Here is a 22,885-nt window from a genome sequence, read left to right on the forward strand (position 1 = left end):
ATTATGGGGTTGGCATAAATTACAAATATTTTATTGCGAAATAAAGAATAATCTTGAGATCTTCAGGGTAGGCCAAAATAACAATTTAGTCATTGCAGTCAAATTTCGTTAAAACACTTAATAAATTCTGTTAGTGTCAACATCAGCACCAATAAAAAGATAGGGGTGGCTGCTAGTTGGTTAACCATCCCTAGAGGTGCTATCAGGCCATTTTTTATTTTTAAAGTTACTTGTTTATTTATTTATTAGTTTATAATTACACATATTTTTAATTAAGAGTGACGTATACGTGTTGTCATTTTTTTGGCATTGATGTAGCACTGAACGAAATCTTTAAATTTATAATTTAGGTCAATTACATGGACTAATTTTTCATTTATCTTGATTTTTAATAATTTTTTATTTTTTATTAAGAGTGCCACATATTATCATTTTTTTTAATTTTTTTTATAGTATTTTTTATAATTATTTGTAGTTTTTTAATTTTTAATTATACATAGGGACACATATTGATTTTTTAAGGCATGTGACATATACTTTCATCAATTTTTAGATTGAAGTTGGACAGAGGCATCATATTTGTTTTTAGCCATAATTGAGGCACCATCTATAATACAAAATGAATAAAATAAAATAAAAAATAAAGACGTTAAACCACACAGGTCAGACATATTTAACCCTTATTTTTTATATCACAGTGAATGATTTAATTCAGGCCAGCTGCTCCAGAGATTGGTTTTGCATTATCTCAAAAAATTAGTTTTTTATTTTTATTTTTTTATATTAATCTACACCAGTACCCCTTGGGTTATTATTTATTTTTTTTCTTTTGTTTAAAAGAATAGTTTAGTTTAGTTTTTTATTTTATTAATTTTTTATTTTAATTTTTTTTTAAAAAAATAAGAGTATTATAAAATATAATAAAAAAGCGACATTTTTAACATATCTTGATAATAAAAAAAAACACATTTATCACTTCTCAGGTCTATTTAAAAAATGGCTGTTAATTACTTCGTTATGTTTTTTTTATTTATTTTTTCCATAGTTTTTAGTTATAGAAAATTCTCGGACTCTTTCTCAGCAATCAAACAAGGCTTTAGAAGTCTCCCCTTACCTACCTGACCAGTCTTCTTCTCCATTCCTTTTGACTGGTAGCTCTATAACCCCCGCCCAAAAAAAAACTCTACTCTCTACTCGACCTCTCTTTTCCTCACATGAAAATCTGTAATCAGCCACCCCTCTATGGACAATGGAAGCCCCAACTGAGACCCCGCCCGATACCCAAATCAATGGCTCTGATTCACCCAACAACGATACATCACACCTCTCCGATCGTGATGATCTTGACGCCGATCTCCAATCGCCGTCCGCGGCAACGGAGCAAACCCTAGTTATCCTCCAGCGCGAAGGAGACGTGGTCACCGATTTAACCAAGCTCGTCGACGAAATCTCGAGGGAGAGAGACTCTCTTCGCGATAAAGTCGATGAATTCGAAGCTTCTTTGAAAGAAAAAGAGAATGAGTTGGCGAAAGAGCTCGACGTGGAATTAAGGAAAACAGAGGAGCTCAAGAGCGAAGTGGAAGTTTCCAGAGAAAGAATCCAGAAATTGGAAACTGAAATCAAGGAGAGAAATGGTTTGGTGTTGGATTTGCTGCAGGTATCGAAGGAGACCTTGAAGAGGATAATGGAGAGCGTAGACGTAGACGAGGAAGAAAAGGCCGAATCGACGAGTGTAGGCGAAGAAGAAGAAGAAGAAGAAGACGAAGACGAAATAGCGGAAACAAGGAGGGTGGCGAGGGAGGCGGAGGAGAAGGTGAGGGAATACAAGGAGAAGAGGAGGAAGGAGAAGAGGGAGTTGGAGAAGAGTGTAGTGAGTTTGACGGAGGAGAACAGGGACATCAACAGTTTGCTTAGGGCGGCGCTGGTGGAGAAGGAGGCGGTGGAGAAGAGTTTGAGTAAGCTCAAGGGGAATAACAGTAATGAGCAGAAGAGAGTGGCCCTTTTGCAGATTGCGGAGCGGGGATTGCTGAGAGTTGGCTTCGGCTTTATGATGGGAACTACTGGGACCACCACAACTACTACTAGTAGTAGTAGTGGTGAGCAACAGACCCAGACTAGTTCGGATACTAGCGAGTGTGAAGAGGAGGAGATCAACATCAGTTTGGTATGTTACTTTGTTGTATACATGATATGTAATATATAATAAGCTCAAGCATTAACTTGAAATAGAGCTTGTTCTTCACATGTGCTTGATTGAAGTAGAATCTTCCTTTGACTGTATTTGGCATGACGAAAGTAATCTTGTTTTAGTAACTCATTAATCAAAAGAAACAATTTTGGTGGATAACTACGCATGTATTGAACATTTAGATATGGTGTTGTACGTTCCATTAATAAATAATACGCTGGAGAGCATATTCCGAACAAATGGATTTCCCATTGATCTGAAATGTATCCATCACTGTTCTTAATTACCAGGCCTCAACTGTGGAGAGGATAATGAAGAATTTGCGGCAGGAAATCACTCAATTGAGAAGATCTTTGGAAGAATCTAGGTACCTACTTCATTATTGAACTACAACGGAAGGCCTGCATGTTTTACTTGGCATTGTTGTTATTCCTGTAACTGCATCACTTATCAAAAAAAAATTATTCCTGTAACTGCATCAAATTTGATAGTGAGATAGCGAGAGCACGTAGCAGATCAAGTTAATCTCATGTAGTTTCCAAGAAAGGAGTGAAGAGAGGTGAACTCAATTTAGTGTAACCAATTTTAAAAAATTTGTAATGTCACCCATCCGTTAAGATTTTCTGTTAAATCTTAAAGAAATTCTTAAAATATCCATATTTTTTAAAAATATAAAAAATTGCAAAGATTGAGATGAGTGTATTTTGCAAATACCGTTAAATCCCAACCAATGCCTGAATCTTTGCATTTTTTTTTTCTTAAAAAAAATGGGGGGTATTTTGAGAAATTTGACACCCCCAGTTATGAGTTAATGCAAAATCTTAACGGAGGCGTGGCATTGCAAAAAAAGTTGGATACACGAAATTGAGAGTTTTTAAATTTTGGGAGGTAATTGCAAAAGTGATGACATTTCAGGGGGGTCAAGTGAAGTTTCCCCTAGAAAAAAAAAATATACTGGCTTGGAAAAGAAGGGGAGGAGAGACTTCACTTAACTCTCCTGAACTTTTACCGCTATTGCAATCTCCCTCCAAAGTTAAAAACTCTAAATTTGGTGTATCGAACTTTAAAAAATTTGGAATCTCACCCCATTGCGTTAGGGTTTCGGGTTAAATTAGTTGGTTAAGGGCAGACTAACCATTATTTTTTTTATAAGTAAATTTAGTCTTATTGAAAGCGTAAAGTGCCCCTAAGAGCACTCCCAATGGATTATCTATTTGCAACTTTAAACTAGAATAGATAACAAAAGTGCTAAAAATACACTCCATCGGCTTATGTATTCCAACTTTAGAGTAGTTTTTTCTTAATTCCATAAATTGTGCAATTCTACAAGTAGAATTATACTATTTCACTTATTATTATTATTTATCTCCACATTTTCTGCTTTTTTTTTTTTTTCCTTTTCCCTCCATGACTCCACGTTCGTCCTTTTTTTTTTCCTTCCTTTATAGTGGAGATATAAGGGAAAGTGTGTCAAATAGTGGAGTTATCAAGCGGGACCCACGTGGAAAAAAAAAATACTATAATAAAAAAAATTAATGAAAAATAATAAAAAAAATAATATAGAGTTAAGAATAGATAATCGGATGTATGGTGCATTTTAAAACTCATTATCTAAACTAGATAAAATGGATTTTGATTAGCTATTCTAGATTGAGATATACATAAGCCATTGTGAGTGCTCTAAGTACACTGGAAGTATACAAAAGGAAACATGTAACTAGAAATAGAAAAATGGACAAGGGAATCTGCAGAACTGATTGTCAGTGGGGACAAAAAAGCCACCGTCTAAAGATACAAATTATGAAAAAACGAAGCTAAAATATCCTCCACGAAACTCTTCAAATCCTTGAAACACCTAAGGTTTATTTCCTTCCAAACACATAAAAAAATGCAGATTGACACAATTTTCCAAATTGTTGCACCCCTCGGCCTTCTAGACTTCCACCAACAGTTAAAAAAGTCGATAACTTTTCTAGGCATAACCCAAGACATACCAAAACGAGTAAAAATGGTATTCCACAGAGCTGAAGCAAACATTGCAGTGAAGAAGGTGATCCACTGATTTCCAATTTCTCTTGCACAAGCAACATCTGTCTACAATAATGATATGCCTCTTCCTGAGATTATCTGCAATAAGGATTTTCCTAGGGTTGTCGACCACGAAAAAAAAGCCACCCTCAAAGAAGCCTGAGTCCGCCACACACTCTTCCAAGGAAAGTGTCTACCTTTAGAGCTGGCCAAGGAGCTGAAGAAAGACTTGACCTTGAACAATCATTTATTGGAAGAGACCCGCCAAAGCCTATCTGCACGATCTTTACTCACCATGGCTGAGTGTAACACTTGGAAGAAAGAAGTAAAGACATCGACTTCTCAATCATGCGCCTCTCTAACAAAGTTTATGTTCCACTGAGTAGAACTGCCAAAATCTCCATATTATCCACAACTGAAGCATCATTCACATGAGCAATAACAAAGAGATCAGGAAAAGCTTCATTCACAACCGTATCCCCGCACCATAGATCATGCCAAAATTTTGTCATAATCCCATCCCTCACCTCAAATTTAGCAAAACCAGAGAAAATCTCCCACCCTTTCCTGATGTTATTCCACAACCCCACTCCAAAGGCACCTAGTGGCTCAAGGGAGTACCACCCGCCCCACAAACTGCCAAACTTGGAGTCTACACAACTCTCCACCACCTCTCTCTCAATTCCTAACTATTATACTCCTGTAAACTTTATGAAATTACAAAATTACCCTTAAATTACATTTTTTTTTTAAAAAAAAAAAGTGAAACAAGAAAAAAAAACTGGGGAAAATACAAGGGTATTTTGAAAATTTCTCACCCCACAGTTAGGATTCAATAGAAAATCCTAATGGAAGGGTGATATTGCAAATTTTGTAAATTTTGATACACTAAATTGAGAGTTTTTTTAACTTTGGGGGATATTGCAAAAGCGATGAAAGTTCAGGGGGATTAAATGAAGTTTCTAAAAAAAAAAAAAAAGAGAAATTCTTTGAGTTATATCGTGCAGAAGTAAGCCTAAGAGTGTGCTGAATTTGTGCATGTTGGAGGCCAATTTTTTTTTTGATAAGTAAATAAAGTTTTATTGAAATGTTGGAGGCCAATTGACGGAAAGATTTAGAGCATCTGTCTACATGTGCTTTGGTGGACTTGAGGTTTGGGAAAATTGGTGGGGCAAGGGCTTAGAATTGCATAAGGATGTAATTAGAGGTGTATGGTTTCAATACTACTGGGAAAATATCGCATTTGGAAGGGTGAAAAGAGGCTGCAAGGTTTCTGGGAGTAAAATTTGGTAGATTATAATTTTTTTTTTTTTTTTTGTTAATTGGTCATTAAAGGCTAGGGAATACATACAATTTTTTAGGGTTTTGATAGGGTAAAGAAAAAGGTTTTATACAAGTTTTTAGGGTTTTGATAGGGTAAAGAAAAAGGTTTTATACAAGTTTTTAGGGTTTTGATAGGGTAAAGAAAAAGGTTTGATTTGGGGTTGCAAAAGAGGTGTGATAAAATCTGTTCACCAGCTGTGACCGGCGATGAAAGCATTTTCAAGAAAGATAAATATGAAGAAGAAACCCTCTAGGCATATAAACCTTCCATAAACCAGAACTACTGAATTTTTATTTCAATTAGCATCTCATTATTTGGGTACAAAGGCACATTTTTATAGACTCCAGATCTGACTTTCTTTTAATAGGACTAGAACTTCTACTTTGACTAGTAAACAAACTCCTAACTAAAAGACAAACATAAATGCCTATAAACTAAATAAGGCCACCTATTGATAAAATAAACCATGGCCCACAATCAACGATTACAGAATTGCAAAAATATCCTTAACTCTAGAAAAACCAAGTAAAACATGAAAGAAAATATTAGTAATCTAATTAACTACCATGGGTATTTTTTCACTAAAAGGACTTGTTTTTTTTTTGCTGAATAATAATAATTTTATTAAGAAATGGCAAAGCCCTCGTGCACGAAAAGTATACAAGAGAACCAAGGCTCTAATTGCTACTGTAATCCAGAAAACAAATCAGATCTACCAAATTCCTTGAGGGAAAATTAGGAACATAAACAATAGCCCAGCCCAGAAGAGATCTCAGAAAGGAAAATTTAAGAAGCATATTGGTCTTGCTATCCTCAAAGAGTCAACGATTCATTTCTCTCCCAATGCTCCACATTTTTTTTTTGATAGGTAAGAGATCAATTTTATAGAAAAAGCGTAAGGCGTCCCTTAGTACACTAGCAATATACAGGGAAAACACCTATTTAGAAATAGAAAAGCAAGTGAGAAAGTCAGAAAAAGAAATATACAAATGATGCACATAAGCCGAAGTCCAACAATACAAAGAGTGATAGAGCAAAGAAAGGATCTCATCCGAGGATCTTTCCAAGTCTTCAAAACTCCTATTGTTTCTTTCCCACCATAAGCACTAAAAGATACAAATAGACGCCATTTTCCAAACATCAGCACTCCTTGATCTACCAGATGATTACCAACATGCAAGCAAGTCAATAACCCGTCTAGGCATAACCCACGACATCCTGAAACGGCTGAAGAGAGAATTCCACAAGATAGAAGCCACGTCGTAGTGGAGAAGAAGATGATCCACAGTTTCCTCGGTCTTCTTACACATGCAGCATCGGTTGATCACTATAACATGTCGTTTCCTAAGGTTGTCCTGGGTGAGTATCTTACTGAGTGCTGCAGTCCACACAAAGAAAGGAGCCTTAGGAGGAGCTTGAGTACGCCAAACACTTTTCCAGGGAAAGCGACTGCTACTAGCGCTACTGGCTCTACATTAAGAGGGCGGGAATAACTTTCCAAATAGCTTCTCTGGGATGTCCCTGCCCTCGAAATTTCCAACAATGAAGAAGCTGAAGAATGTTATAAGGCATGACCTGATTGACCCCGAAGTTGTTAAGAACTAAGCGCATGATGTCAGTGGCATACTCACAATGCTGGAGAAGATGATTAATAGTAAGGGTGTACAAGCGGGGTAGTTATTAACCGGAAATAACTAGTAATCACTAATAACTGCCAACAACCGCTAACCGGAAAAACTGAAAATAACTGCAACCGGATACCCGGTTGTGGTTACTGGTTATAGCATTTTAGAAAATCGGTTAATAACCGAGTAACCAGTAACTCTTTTTTTATTATATATATATATATATATATATATATTATGCTTTCTCATCATAATCCGGGAAAGATTGCGCCTGAACAGCCACCACTTCCCGCTCTTTCGAAACTAAGGGTTCGAAATAGTTTCTTTTTAACTTTCCAGAATACAAAGGAGCACCCAGGTAAGTGATTTGGAATCCTTTTGCAGAGATACCCGAAGTGTTTTGCATCACAATCTTCCTAGCTGCAGTTGTTTTCCTTGAGAGAGAGAGAGCACCCTTAGACTTGTTAATGCGCTGACCTGATGAAGCATCATACTTGTGAAGAAAGCCAAATAGGTTTGAGATAGATCTCTTTGAACCATTGCAGAAAACAAGAGTCTCGTGTGTGTATATATATAGCTGAGAGGAGTAAATCTCACCCCTTGTGTTCATAGCACCGAACCACTTGTTCATTAGACTCACCACCTTGTTCACTTTACCCATCGAAAGTTCGAAACCAGTTTCTGCGTTCACTTTCACTTTCCTCTCTTGTTTTGTTTTCTTCTGGAAAAACCCACGAAGACACTCGATCAGGGAAGGATAATGGGGAAACTCTAGACATTCATCACCCAGGTTCATTCACTTTCAGGGTAATTGAGCGAGCATTTATATGACAATTTGTTATAATTAATCAACTTGAAGCTTCCTTTCACATCTAATTTCCAATATTTTTTATGGTTGATGCAGGCCAAGGTTAACGTTGTCATACCCCTTGTGAGTATTTATGTTTTTGAAAATTGAAACTAGCAAAACCGGTTACCCGATTAATAACTAGCGGTTGGTAAAAACCGGTTGTGGTTATTGAAATGAGAATAACTGGGATCCCGGTTGCAGTTGCAGTTATGACCAAATAACCACAACCATAATCGGTTGTACACCCCTAATTGATAGTTTCCTCATCCTTCTTACAGAGGCAACACTGGTTAACCAACTGGAAACACCGCCTTCTGAGATTATTTACCGTGAGGATTCTATCCAAAGTCGTTGCCCATAAGAAGAAATCAATGCAAGGAGGGGCCTTCACCTTCCAAATGCTATTCCAAGGGAAAAAATTATACTCACTTGATTGTAACATAGTATAGTAGATCTTCACTGCAAAACCACATGGCTAGAAAGAGTGCTAATGAATAGAATTTGACCCCAAAGCCTTCTTATTACATGCTAATGAATAGAATTCTGGGAAAGAACTCTTTAGAGTACTATCACCGCACCAACAAATATTATGCCAAAAGTGAAATGCAGAAACCATCCTCAACCTTATAGGAAACAAAATTGGAAAAAGTTTCCCAATTTTTCCTAATTTTCCTCCACTGACTCACCCCATAAGTACCTTGAGCTTCCTCTGAGCACCATCCCCCTCTCTGGGTCTCGTACTTCGACACAATCACCTGCCTCCATAAAGAATCTTGTTCATTCTTGAATCTCCAAAGCCATTTACCGAGCAGGGCTTAGTTAAACAAAATAAGATTTTTGAAACCCAATCCCCCTATTGCAATTGGGGAACAAATAGTCTTCCAATTTATCAAATACAACTTGTGGTCGTCGCCTGGGCTGTCCCATAGTAAGTCCCTCTGAAGACGCTCTAGTCTTTTGACTTTGCCAATTGGTAAAGGGAAGAGAGATAAAAAAAATATGTGGGGATACTAGAAGCGTACTCTTGATGATAGTAAGATGCCCTCCCTTAGACAAGTAAATCTTCTTCCAACTCGCCGGTCTTTTTCCATTTTCTCAACCACCCTATCCCAAATGGCTTTAGATTTGATGGGAGCACCTAAAGGAAGACCCAAGTAACACAACAGAAGATAAGATATATTACAACAGAGAATACTAGCCAGCTCCTCAATGGGCGGGGCCTCCCCCACTACGACTAACTTGGATTTTTGAAGATTAACCTTCAATCCTAAAATGGCCTCAAAACATAGGAGAATGTGATTCAAATTATGGATTTGTTCAATGTCAGCATCACACATAATAAGTGTATAATCTGCGAACAACAGATGGGAAATATCCAAGCGGGTATTGCTGAGATTGTCTACTCAGAAGCCAGAAAGAAAGTCCCAAGCCATCACTCTAGAAAGTCCCAAGCATCCTATTGAAGGCAGCCATAACTAAAACAAAGAGAAGAGGAGAGAGAGGGCCCCCTTGGTGAACTCCGCAAGAACTAACGAAGAAGCCATGCGGGCTGCCATTGATCAGGATCGAGAAGCGAGCCGTGGAAATACATGTAGAAATCCACTTTCTCCATTTAGAGCCAAAACCAGTATGCCTCAAAATATAGTAAAAGAAGTCCCAATTAACGTGGTCAAAAGCATTTTCCAGGTCAAGTTTGCATAAAACCCCTGGAATTCCTGATCTCAACCTGCTATCCGGATATTCGTTGGTTATAAGAACTTAGTCCCCCCCCCCCCCCCCCCCCCCCAATGAAAGCATTCTGGCTGTTAGAAATAAGAACTTCCACTACTGGCTGTAAACTACTCACAAGAACTTTCACTAGGATCTTATAGACGCTCCCTAATAAGCTGATAGGTCTAAAGTCCCTTATCTCCAATTGACCAAGCTTCTTTGGAATAAGAGTAATGAAGGTAGCGTTAAGTCTTTGGGGTTTTTTTGCCAAAGTCTTAGGCTTCGAAAGAGGATGTTTCTTATCCAGTTAGAAAACGTGAAAAATGATATATAGATATATCACATGCCATCACAAACATTCAAGATATGAAATATATCAAATAATATTCAACATAACTCTGGAGTGTGGATTCAGGATTACTTGTTTAGTCATAGTGGAAGTTTCCCCATATATTTCGTGAATTTGCATTGTTTTGACCAACAAATATTGGTATGTGTGACCCTAGTTGAACGACAAATCCTGTCTCAATTCTAGATTTGATTATCTTACAATATTCCCAAAGAAATGACCATATAATTGATCTTTCTGATCATTTTTTCCAAAATAAAATACATTTTTGCTATCTTCTTGTTGATCTTATGATTGATATTTTATGACTGCACAATACTTGAATTGGTAAAGAATTGCAAGAATTTACATTTAAATATTAACAATTAATCTCTGATTTATCAGCATTTCATTCATTTAAGGTCCACTCGAAGGTGTAGGAAATGTTTCATGGCTTGCAATATAAACATGTTGTATTAATGTCTGGTTTTGGACCTTCTGATTGTAAATTTCTTCAAACATCTTCTACCCTTGCTATATCTATGTTCTGTATACTTCTCAAAAAAAAAAAAAAATCTATGTTCTGTATACTTGGTTAAAGTACTTATCATCTATCCTATGCCAGGTCAGACACTGAGCGCCTACAGAGCCTTACAGAAAAACAATCTCAAAAAATTACTGAATACACTTTCTACATCAAAGAGTTGGAAGATAGAGAGAGGGTGTTGGCTCATAATGTGATTCTCTATTTTATCGAGAATTTGGAAATTTTCTACGTGAATTACTTGAGCACGCCCTTGTAAATTCTGATTTCATTCCTTTAATTGCTATAAGGTTGAAGAATTCCTGATGGAAATAAAAGAAACTGAAGCTGAGGTTGCTAGATGGAGGGAAGCATGTGAGTTGGAAGTGGAAGCTGGGAAAAATGAAATTGGAGAACGTGACAAAGTGGTAAATCAACTGTTTAGTTCTTTTGATGTCAATATTTCGTGATGTACTTTTGCTTAATGTATATCAGCTGTTTAGTTCCATGCTTTCTTGCTTATTAGGTTTTTGCTTTTTGTGACTTTATCATGAAGTCTGCTTGTTCATTAGCCATAGGTCTAATGCAATACCTGTTTCATGCGTGAAGCCAGTAGTGTGTTATGTGACTAACTTGGCAACCGAAACAGTCTCCTTGATATTCATATGAGACCTGTGACTAATGAACAAAGGTACAATGTCGGCTATATCACCAAACTTCAGATGAAATAACCTCCTATACTAGGAATGCTCAAATTTCGATATTATGATCCAAATATAAGTTCTAGGGGGTTTTGAAATGGCATGGGGCATACCTGAGCTTCCTAGACAACCATTTCTTTCAATCTATTTATCATGATACAGGCCAAAAAAAAAAAAAAAAAAAGTTGGTGAGAGCGTACGTAGATGCCTATGAGCATTTGCATGGGAAAAGGTGGTTCAGATTTCAATGTCTGCTCTGTGTCCATTAGATGTGATGTTGGAGATATATGTAAATTGCATACAAAACAAGTGACAGATTTTAATTTGGTGTGTGCTATCAATTAGAGTGGCACAAACGACTGGTGAACCATATTTTTATTCTGCTAAATATACTGTCGAGTACAGAGTTTCGTTGGAATTGGGTAGGTCTAATGCCAACCTTTTAAGTACCAAAATTTTTGTGACATCTATGATTGAAGTTGATGCATCTCAGATCCTGGAACTGAAGTTCTACCATGTAATACTAGTGTGACATATCTGGAAGTAGTGTTTTGTATACAATGGAATCATTGTTGGTAACTTAAACATACGAGTGAGAGATAGCTTACCTTTTTATCTTTTCATAGAGGTTTAAGCAGTAAAACGATATACCTTGTAACTATATATAATCACCGAAGCTTTCACTCAAATTTTAGATGTCACTCAATGGTTAAAAGTTAAATGGCTGCAGTTTTTTTTTTTTTTCCAAAAAAAAGCAAAAAGGGTAGATAGGGCCAACCATAGTGGTTTCTTTACCTGGACAAGACCATAGTAGCATGTACCAGCTGGGATCTCAACATGAGGGGCCTAGGCGGTCTGCAAAGCAGGGGGATTGCAGGTGCTCCCTCAAACTGAGGTGAGAGCCATAGCTTGACCCAGCCCAACCGGGACATCAATGGGACTTAAGCTGGTTTGCATCAATAGATGTGAGGATTTCCATTGCTGGACTCGAACTTACGTCCTAGTGCTTACCCAACCACTTACCTTTAAATCACATCTCTCTCTCTCTCTCTCTCTCTCTCTCTCTCTCTCTTATATGTAGTAATCTTGAAACTCAATTGCATTTGCATTACTGTTCAATTAGGTGGACATTCTGAAGCAAGAGTTGGAGAAGACAAGGGCTGCTTTGGACATATCAAATGGCAAATTAAAGTTGAAGGAAGAACTCGCAGCTACTGCAATGGCTGCCCAGGCAGCAGCAGAGAGGTCTCTGCAGCTGGCTGACAGCAGGGCTGCAGGACTCCGTGAACGGATTGAGGAGCTGACAAGACAATTAGAAGAAGCAGAGAGCAGGGAACGGAGTAGCCGTAAAATAAGGCACATATGTTGGCCATGGCTAGGTCTCAAAGTAAACTCTGCTAATACTGCAACTGGTAGAGTCGGGAATGTGAGGAGGACGCTACCAGAAATGCAAGCCTTTCTTCATTATGTACCTTAATATTCTCTTGGTCCCGATTGATTTATTTTAATTACTTTTTTCTTCTCCTACGCCTTCTTTACACTTCCCCCTTCAAATTTATTTTTCTCTCTGCTTTTCCCCTTCCCAACCAAATTCTGTGAGGAAGTCAAATGCTTGCCAACGGGTATAACGTGCAGTATCAGATTAAAGACATCTTCCCATAATCTTGTACTGTACAACAGCGCGCAGGACAACTATTTTCTCAGCGCGGAATGCTTTTCTGCCCTCTTTAGCAGCTGTAGTCACACTGGAAATGTTTAGCTCATGAGAGGTTTTGAGTATGCACCTCCATGATTCCATCAACAATTTGGCAAACAAGAATCGCAAAGCTAACTTTGGAACTTTGGTGTAAACCTCTGGCATATTGCTCAAAAACCAGAAGCAAACATGAATATCTATCATGCTTCCTTGATTGACACGCATGAATCAGACGACTTCCTAGTGACTTCAAAAGAGGTACAGTTTTATTTACATACCAGATGTTTTAAAAGTCATTAGGAATTTATTTTAGGTTATTGATTGGGAAATGAAGAAATGCATCAGCTAACATCTTCCAAAGACGAACATGGGTTGTCGTGGATAGGTTGAACGCTGGCTACTGAAAACTGTCAATAGCCGTATGAAGCCGACCGAACAATGGTTGACCACTAAACCATGAGTAATGTTGTACATCACTCCCCCAACTAAACAACCAATCTCAATGCACCAAATGCTATGGGGGATCACACCACATAGGTTTTGAAGGGATAAAAAGTGTGATGTATAGCATTATTCTTGAACCACACTGCTCCAACAGGCAATAGGAGGTTGGTTGTTCGGTTTGGATTGAGATTTGATTTTGAACAGGGACCATGGGGCCATTGTTTTTCTGGCCCAATTATTCCGGTTTTGGCTCGGCTCAACCTGTTTGGACTTATCGCATTTCTAGCCCAAAACATTTCGTCGAGGGCCAAATTGAAAAAAGACAGGCGATTGGAAAAAGACAAGCAGAGCATCATCCAAATTTTAGTGGCTAAGAGAAAAAGGAGGTAGAGAGAAGTATGATTTGTGAAACCACGAACTGGTTTCTGTCGGCATCATTAGGTCGAGGTGTTCAACGGGCTTTTAACCCGTCGAACACCCCTTAGTTGCTAACTTGCTATCATTTTCAAATGACAAGCCTAGCTTCGATGATTCATAGGTTGTGGGGTCCCAACCAAGCTAGATTTGTGCTTTCGACCTGCTGAAACCCTAATCCAACATACCAAACTAGAAGTAAACATGACCATGTTTTCTTGGCTAGAACTCATCAAACCACTTCATTATGACTTGTGACAGCCACACATGACACATGCATATCAATGCATAGCAGATTATTTTTCTTGAAGAAAAAAGGCGTTAAAAACATAAAAGAGAAAAGTGAATGTTTCATGGTTGTAATACGAGTACAAAAATGCTTTTAAGATGTAATTATTTGTCATTTAAAAAAAATGGCGGGGGCAGCATGCAATTTCTTGTTAGATCTTGCATTAAAAGAAACAATGTCATTTTGCAAAATTCCTTGTTGAACACTTGTATAAAAAGAAAACGAAAGATGGAAATAATCAAATATCACATAACAAGATCGAGTAAAGCTTAAAGGCATCTTCATGTTGCCACTAACCAGATTACAAAACATTTACAGATCGGAAATTAAAATGCAGAATATCTTCAGCATCTATTATATATTTGCTCATTAAAAAGCTCAGCAGCCTCCTTTTTCATTATTCCCTTTATCTGTATATAAAATTAAAAAACCACAGTTAACTGCAAGTTGCCAATATGTTATTATCTCAAGTTATGAGCTTCAATATATAACTTGAACAAATGGATTTTTACATATAATTAGTTTTTTTTTTTTTTTTTCTTCGTGAGTATGCCATCAGTAGTTGACAGTGTCGCTCAATAGACAAAAATCAACAACAAACCTCCGGAATGAAAATTAAAGAATTGATCCCAAATAAAAAAGGAGGAGAAGAAAACTACCTGCTTTGCTGAAAGTCCAACATCTTTCAGATCATCAAGCTGTGGAACAAAAATTGTTTAGTTTAAAAAAAGAATAAAAAAGTATCGCGAATTTGTTTGGAATCAACTAAGCAACTAATTCATTTTTTTTTTTTTTTTAAATTCAAGCTACTTACACTCTTAAATGGTTCTGGTGATTCTTCACGAAGTTGAAGAATATATGTAGCTCTCTTCTCTCCAATTCCCTATATTAAAGAATAATGTCTATCAAGTTCTAATAAGATCCAAAGTAGTCATATTAACATTTAAAAACTTGGAGTGCTATTCACCTTTAGTCTTTTCAAATCTTCCCTGTTAATAAACGAATTGAAAAAAGAATCAAACAAAATATAGAAGGTTAGCGTGTTAAGTGGCAAAATTAACAAACGAAAATTGAATTTGTATACAATTTATATCAACAGACAAACATATAAAATTGTAAAGGTTTACTACAAACAAATGCTTAAATTTGTTAGCTAGCAAATAGTTGAATCTACTGTTCCCTATGGTTGTTTTCGATCACTTCCAAATACACATTTTAAACATTATGCGCAATGACAAAAGAACTTCACATCCGGTAGTAAAGAAAAAAGATGGGAAAAATACACTTTCTCATTCGCACTGACCCTTGAACCCCTTAAACTACCATTTAGGTGCAAAGAGCCCCTTTGGTTAGTTGAGGGCAAAGACCCTCGGTTGGTTGAGGGCGTTTGCTTTCTCTCATGAAATGTCAAAAAGCCTTCCAAATAAAAATATGCCAAAAAACTGTGTTTGGGGGTGGTTCGGCCACCCCCGAAATTGAATCACTGGTTTGGCTACCACCAAATCAATTTGGCCACTCCCATGGGGGGTTCTATCACCCCTAGCGGATGCTCCACCACCATCTAGGAGTGGCTATCCACCATTTTTTTTTTAATTATTGTTATTTTTTTTTAATTTGATGACTTGGAGGGTGTTTAAGTAAATTTATTATCTAAACTCAGGATATCTTCATCATTTTACGTTAAAACATGTATGTGCATGTTATATGCTTGTTTTTCCATTTGATTTAACACACCATCAACTAGCAGAGATGGCTCTTTGCATCTAAATAGTTGGAAAGGGTCAAGTGTCACAAATGATAATTTAGGGGTAAGTGTCAATGAGGTGTCACTTCATTGGGGGTAAGTGTATTTTCTTCAAAATCGATATACGTACACATACTCCAAAGTACATGTATCATCCAATGACAATTTTCACTGTCACGTTAGGAAGTGATCACTGCATTAACATAAGTAGTCACTAATTTGAAATACTTTGCATAAAACATAAAAACTTACTTGTTAGCTGTATTTAGAAACTTAATATATTCTTGAACAAAGGAGTTCTGCAACGACAAATAATATATGAGTTGCAATGGGAAAGTCAAGTGAACATGAAGCAAATGTATTTGGAAAATGGTTAGATCTAACCTTCATTCCAGAACTGCGCATACTTAATGCTTCCCAAGGACTGCTGATATTTGCAACCTCCCATCTATCATAAACTCTCACACTTTGTTCTGTTGTTGGTGTCTTTGGTTCCGACACTTGACCATAGGATGAAGCATCAATTGCTTCTGGCAACTTTTCATGTAATGGAGTTGAAGAAAAAAGTGATTTTAGATTTTTCGATAATTCTTTTAGTCTTGCACTTATTGGTGGTGAAACACTTTGATTGACCAGCATACTTTGGTTTTCCTTGTTTAGGCTATGATCTGTGATGTAATAGAACATGAACAAAAATACAAATTCATAATATATATATAGAATGCACATCTCATTGGCTAGCAAATCAGCATTCAAAAATCACATTCACATGTCACTGACCTTCAGTAAAAGATGAAGCATTTGTGCTATTAACACACAAAGTAACTTGATCATGATGTTCCCCACCATGAAGAGAAATCTCGGTAGCCCCAAGAACATCCTAGAAAACAAAAACACATTTATTGTTGGAATGTCTTCCATGTATTCAAAAGTATGATAAATTAAATCACCTTATTTGGAATGGTAGCTTCCATTGCACTGGAAGTTGGTAATGAGAAAGCTTCCTGTAAATGAATTAAAATGTACCAGATATCAATAGTTAAAAGCAGCAGTTATCATGAGATTGTCTTGATATTGGATACCAACTAAATTGGATATTACCTTTTCCATTATAGAAGTAGGCTTTATATCCTTTAGGGCAACTGCCAATGGATTTTTCTACACAAGGATATCACTCGACCTCAGTTCCAACGTTCAAATACTATAAAACATGACATTAAATAAATGACCAATGAGAGATAAAATTACCACTTCTGAAAGCACTGTTACATTGGTATCAATTGAAACAGACTTCCCCTACAAAAAGTGATTATATACTCTATTTTAGAAAGAAAATAATTTATTCAAACAGCATATCAGCAGTTGTTGAGTACATTCTTTCACAAAATAATAAATTTAAATGACAAGTTCCAGAAACCCTTACCTCTTCCTGCTTTCAACTTTGAAACAATATCAGATGAGAAACTTGCTTGCAAGAAGTGTATTAGACTAATTTACAACTTGAAATTTTTTTCAATGTATCTAGATCTCATAATGTATTAAAGAGAATTTTTTCTGCTTCCCCTAATATATATTTATCAGATGCATAACACGTCCTAAAATGTGAATTAAGATAAGTTACAGGCTTCCAATTTTAGTAGTCCATTGAATAATTAAACTGATCCAGAGAGAAAATCCAGTCTTTAGACACTCATCCTACTTCTGAATATAGATAGAAAAGGTTGGGAAATGCAAGATATGGAAGCAGTTCCAATTCCAGCTACTGAGGTGGCATAGTTACAGATTCACAACAACAAAAGAAGTAGTGGAAGATCCCACAGTAGTCTATTTGGCCATTTGCATGGCACAAAGCCCAATTGGGAGTATGGTGTAAAACTAATTGGTAGGGTTCTATTGGGTGCTAGAACGAGTAACAAAACTAAAGCTCTAGTGCACTTCAACAAGAAAAGAGGGGCAATATAGGCACTAATTCTAAGATACAAAAACCATTACATATTATATAAGCAAAGTTCTTTACAACCAAATCAAAAACAGAACCAGGGGGACTTCAGAGCTTGACTAAGAAGCCTAAAACTTGATTTTGAGAAATAATTTTGCACAAAATCATTATGAAAAGTTAACAGAATTTTCGTTACTTGATACTCAGCACAAAGTAAAAAAATCGAGTACCTTCTCAGATTTGGTCTGATGACTTGCTTCATCAAATAGTTTCCTTAAAATAAAAAAAATAAACAAATGTCTTAATTTTATATATGTTACATAAAGAATGAAAAGGAATTCTATTTTAACTTAATGTAGATAGGACTTTCCATACATACCTTCTTTTCATTGTGAAAGCCATACCACTGGCTTTCTTTTCAGAAAAATGCAATTGTAAAGCAGGATGTTTCTTCATGGTAGTGGAAACACTTCCAGGTAGTCGGCCCTTTTGTGAAGAAGTCAGTAATGGTCTTGTTGAATTCTTGGCTTTCTTTGTGGAGTTTGTGATTCGATTGATGCCTTGACAAGACCGAGATGCTAAACTTACCATATACACAGAATCTTGGCAAAAAAATGGATTCTACAAAATGAATAACGAAGTAATTAAAAAACCAATAAACTAAATAGCCTCATTAAGTGAAAACCGAAAGCATTACCAAGCAAGTGATCATCAAAATTCTGTTCATCCCACTCAAAGAATCTTTTAACATGCGAGTAAGTTTGCTTTCCCGATAAGGCACATGGTTTTCATTCATATTCAATGAATAGACGACATTATATACGGCATAGATGGACATATTAAGTTTGGTACTCTCAACAAGATTAAGGCAATCAACACTATTTCTTCTGGCATCCTCATAGCCTGACAAAAGGCCAGTAAAGCATTAACCAGAGGTAAAAAATAAGACAAATAATATTGTCAACGTAAGTGTTGAAAGTTCGGAAAACCTGCTAAGTCGACAAAATTCATCTTGCCTACAAGATGAGTGTCCCCATTCTCACTGGGAGATAATACATGTACTATTAAACCCTTGTGGCTCCTGCGAGGAAGTTCATTTGCTATCTTTTGAACTGATTTATGTGAAACACACCAACTGAGATATAGTTTGTGAAATTCTGAGATAGATTTGATCGGAACCTGGAAGAAGTAAAAAAGACACATCACAAAGAGGGAACCAAAGAAATCCGTCCTTACATTCTTGTCTAATTCGATTGATTGAAAAACAACATACAACTTGCCTGAGAAAGTCCTTTATATTGGATTTTGCCTTTATCTTCCAATACCAAAACTTCTGGCTGTTTTGGATCCAAAAGGTCATGAACATGCTCCTGATAAACCTCGTAGAAAGATATAGCAATCGACTTTCCATTTTGCTCAGCCATAGAAAGAATTTCAGCCATGGCTAGTGTTGCCAAACCTGGTTTCTCATCAGATCCCTTCAAAATTGGATAGTTAATAATAGGTCAACCATATATCCTACAAAAATGATCTATTAATAAATACCCTGAAACAAAAAAAATACTAGGAAAGGAAAATCCTACCCGAATTACATAAGTCTTTCCACTACCTCTTGCTCCACATGCAATAACAGTGGGGTTACATCCTTCAAAAACCCTCATAATCAAAGGCTTTATCTCTCTTGAGAATATCAAATCATTGTCTTCGTTTCTCTCATAACAGTAATCAATGTCATAATACTCTTTACGACTGCAAGGGAAGAAAGATACAAATCTTACCTAACATAAACCTATTTGAAAGTATTATTTCTTGAAGAAAAAAGAAGCTCAATTCAACTCAGCCAACGACTTATGAGTCGTTTTATTAGCAACTCAATGATGAAAGATCAGAGGAATGAAACTCTTGATCATTTCTAAATATCAAGGGCTAAATCACAAAAATTCAGAAAACACATCTAATCCTCCATTTGTTTCAAGGAACAAGGAAATCAATTTTGATTTATATACTTTAGAAAATGTTTTGATCTGCACAAAAATGTAACATTACAACCAAGCTAGGCCAAATAATTATGTGCGTCCTGATTATCCAAGTTGTCTAGGATTCAAAATGATTTCTTTTCTTTCTCAACATTTGCTCACAAACCATATGAAGCCTAGATGAGTCACTACCATTGTTGATTAGTGAGAAAACTAAGAAAAGAAAATTTGATTAATAAAATCATCTACCCAAAGTGGCTCTAGTGAACTCAGTTCAGTAAAGTGTTCTTCTATTCTAAAGTCCCAGATAAATTTATAATGAAAGATACAATTTCATTTTCTTTTCCCACAATTTTTCCAAGAAATCAGCCATTTGAATTCCTAATGAAGAAGAATTCAAGAAACTCACTATCCAATTGCCAAACTAATTATAATTGAAAATCACAAAATTCACCTTCCATTGTCCTTTTTCTCTTCCTAACCCTTCTCAGCAAGTAAGCAGAGACTAACTTCCAAGATTTATTTATTTTTAGGTAAAATACATTTTGACTCTTCAAGTTTAGATTTGCTGTCAATTTGGTCCTTGAAGTTTAAATATGTTGTCAACAACCAAACGAAGGACGTTATCTTTTTTTTTATGCATCCAAAAAAAAAAAAAAAAGATACTCTCAAAATTCAAAAAAACCCCCAAGATTCAAGGGAATTCAATTTCTTGTATTGAAAACAGAAAACAAGAAATAGTATTGAAGTAGAAATACCTTCCCGGTTGGTCTCGGAAGGAAATGGTAACGTTGTCAGAAGCCTCTCCGCTGGGCTTGTTCACGGAGATCCACGGGGAGTCAGTTGAAATCTCAGCTTCGGAGCCAGTGAAGCCCCGGATTTTGGCTACGACTCGAACCTTTCGACACGCGGTGGCCTTGGATGGAGTCGAAGCCATGCAACTTCTCAGGGGTTCTGAATCTGAAGGCAGACAGAGGGCCAAAAGAGTGAAATTTCTTTCAGAGAGAGAAGGAAAAGATCTGAGGGCCTGAGAGAGAGAGGGTTTGAGAAGAGCGGTGATTTTGGGGAATTTGTGATCTGGAATGAAGTAGCCGTTGGGGGTATTTGGGTTTTCGAATTTTGGCTGACCTGGCACTCGCAACGCTCCTTAAAATGGAGAGAGAGGGACACCAAAGAATGAAAATGAAGGCGTAATGCTGCAACTACAGTTTTTATAACGACTAATGATATACGGTGCCAATACAATAATTGTATAGCAACTCTTCATATGAGGGTGGGTCTCATATACTGTGAGACAGACCTATTCTCATATAAAGAATTGTTATGCAATTGTTGTGATAATATAGTGCAAGAATCAAATCCCATAGTAGATACGTATCAACCATTTATCAATTAAAAATTGATATGGCTTCAATTAAAAGAGTTCATTTTGATTCATCAAATGTTGCGGATGTTTCTTCTGTATATAACAATAATTATTTTTATTTTACAATTATTTTATAATGATCACGCTAACTAGCCATCTCATTGATCTCGATCAATCTTTTCTAAAAGATTAAGGTTAAATATTATTTATGTCCCTTAATTAATAACTATTTTCTTTTATACGGCACTACAAATTGACAAGTGTCATGATTTGTGATTTGACCATTTAAACTGTCAATTTGTTGTAACCGTCAGTCCTGACCGTTATATTGGACAGAAAATTAAATTTGACCAAAATCTTTCGAAAATACCTTTATTTTGCTCAATGAAAAATCAAAATTACCATTTGTATTTATTAATTAGTTGAAATATATATATATATATATATATATATATATTTTTAAAAAAAAACTAAGGATAAATGCAAAATCAGCCTTTTTAGTTGACCAATATTACAAATTGGTCGTGGTGGTATAAAAAATTATTAAGAAGTTCTCGAGGTAGGTCAAAATAACAATTTAGTCATTATAGTCAAATTCCGTCAAAATACTTGACGGATCCCATTAGTGTACCATGAGTCATTACCAATAGAATGATGACACATGTCACTTTTATATATATATATATATATATATATATATATATATATATTAAAAATTTGTAAATTATTATTATTTTCTTTTAAAAAAAAGGAAAAAATGAAAGTGGTGGCCACCATCCTACTCTAGGGTGTCTAACAAGCCATCCCAAATGGAGCTAGGTTGGCTCACAGCCACCTTTCTTTTTTCTTCTTCTTCTTTTTTTTTTTTTTTTTTTTTTTTTTTTTTTTTTTTAATTTTTAATTTTTAATCCCAAGTTTCCAACAAGGACACAATGGAAAGAATTTGTCCCAAGTGGTCAAGTGCCACCCATGTGACCAAATTTGGGTCCAAGTAGACGATAGTCTTTAACGGATAGGGCTAAATTATAATAAATTGGCAATTTGAATGATCAAATCATGATACATGTCAATTCGTGGTGTCTTGTAAAAAATAATTGTTAATTGAGGGGGTTAAATAATATTTAACCTAAAAAATTAAGAGAATAACTTCGCTTTTGTTGTAATTTAACACCATGTTGGTTCCACCTCAGTTGGTAAGGTTCTTTTCGTAAAAGTTTAAGTACTTGTAACATTTCTCAAAAAAAAATAAATCCAAAAATTAATTAAGACTATCAACTCGGGATAAAAATATAATTTGTAGAATTTCACACGTTACAATCACAGAGAAATTAGAATAGAAGGGCGAGAGTGCCAGACTCGTCCACATCCGTGACGGCACGCCACAAGTGCTCTATCAAACGGTGCGTTTTACTCCCGTGGAGTTAGTTAGTTTAATAATATAACTGGGGGAGATTTAGTATAAGCTTTGAAAAGTTTGGGGATAAATCAAAATTAGAATATGTAGTAGGAGATAAATCGTAATTTCCAAAAGAAAAATCCCAATAAATCCTCAAACTTTCAATCTTCAATATTTTCCTTGAACTCTCCGAGCAACCAAACGGAGGGCAAGCAACCTACGTCTATTCATTCTTGGGTTGCAACCAATGGATGAGAGGGCCGAGAGAAACTCCGCGAAGAAGATAATGTCTCCCTGTGATGTTGAGGCATTAAAGAAATGCTTGGAGGAGAACAATGGGGACT

At 36.1% G+C, this 22,885-nt stretch overlaps 2 protein-coding genes across 2 annotated transcripts; one reads left to right on the forward strand and one right to left on the reverse strand.

Moving 5' to 3' along the window:
- The first annotated feature begins 1,093 nt into the window (after positions 1-1,093).
- LOC133858328 (uncharacterized protein At3g49055) lies at positions 1,094-12,804 on the forward strand. The gene is made up of 5 exons (XM_062293793.1): positions 1,094-2,164; positions 2,479-2,555; positions 10,679-10,790; positions 10,888-11,004; positions 12,401-12,804. The coding sequence occupies exons 1-5, from the start codon at positions 1,250-1,252 to the stop codon at positions 12,752-12,754; spliced, it is 1,575 nt and encodes a 524-aa protein (XP_062149777.1). The 5' UTR covers positions 1,094-1,249; the 3' UTR covers positions 12,755-12,804.
- A 1,545-nt stretch (positions 12,805-14,349) lies between these two features.
- On the reverse strand, positions 14,350-20,937 carry LOC133862848 (kinesin-like protein KIN-10C). The gene is made up of 17 exons (XM_062298736.1): positions 20,538-20,937; positions 19,387-19,552; positions 19,084-19,281; positions 18,793-18,982; positions 18,501-18,706; positions 18,183-18,424; positions 18,034-18,076; positions 17,113-17,160; positions 16,966-17,022; positions 16,815-16,868; positions 16,645-16,744; positions 16,249-16,532; positions 16,117-16,163; positions 15,088-15,109; positions 14,935-15,003; positions 14,780-14,818; positions 14,350-14,530 (listed from the first exon to the last, which is right to left on the reverse strand). The coding sequence occupies exons 1-17, from the start codon at positions 20,714-20,716 to the stop codon at positions 14,465-14,467; spliced, it is 2,010 nt and encodes a 669-aa protein (XP_062154720.1). The 5' UTR covers positions 20,717-20,937; the 3' UTR covers positions 14,350-14,464.
- Between the last annotated feature and the right edge of the window lie 1,948 nt (positions 20,938-22,885).

The sequence above is a fragment of the Alnus glutinosa genome, chromosome 1 (assembly GCF_958979055.1).
Source record: "Alnus glutinosa chromosome 1, dhAlnGlut1.1, whole genome shotgun sequence".
Classification (NCBI taxonomy): domain Eukaryota; kingdom Viridiplantae; phylum Streptophyta; class Magnoliopsida; order Fagales; family Betulaceae; genus Alnus; species Alnus glutinosa.

Coding starts and splice junctions, on each gene's coding strand:
- LOC133858328 (XM_062293793.1), top strand. CDS start 1,250: ATGGAAGCCCCAACTGAGACCCCGCCCGATACCCAAATCAATGGCTCT. Junction 10,791..10,887: donor AGAGGGTGTTGGCTCATAAT/GTGATTCTCTAT, acceptor AATTGCTATAAG/GTTGAAGAATTCCTGATGGA. Junction 11,005..12,400: donor TTGGAGAACGTGACAAAGTG/GTAAATCAACTG, acceptor CTGTTCAATTAG/GTGGACATTCTGAAGCAAGA.
- LOC133862848 (XM_062298736.1), bottom strand. CDS start 20,716: ATGGCTTCGACTCCATCCAAGGCCACCGCGTGTCGAAAGGTTCGAGTC. Junction 16,533..16,644: donor TGCTTCATCTTTTACTGAAG/GTCAGTGACATG, acceptor ATTACATCACAG/ATCATAGCCTAAACAAGGAA. Junction 14,531..14,779: donor TTGGACTTTCAGCAAAGCAG/GTAGTTTTCTTC, acceptor TTTTATATACAG/ATAAAGGGAATAATGAAAAA.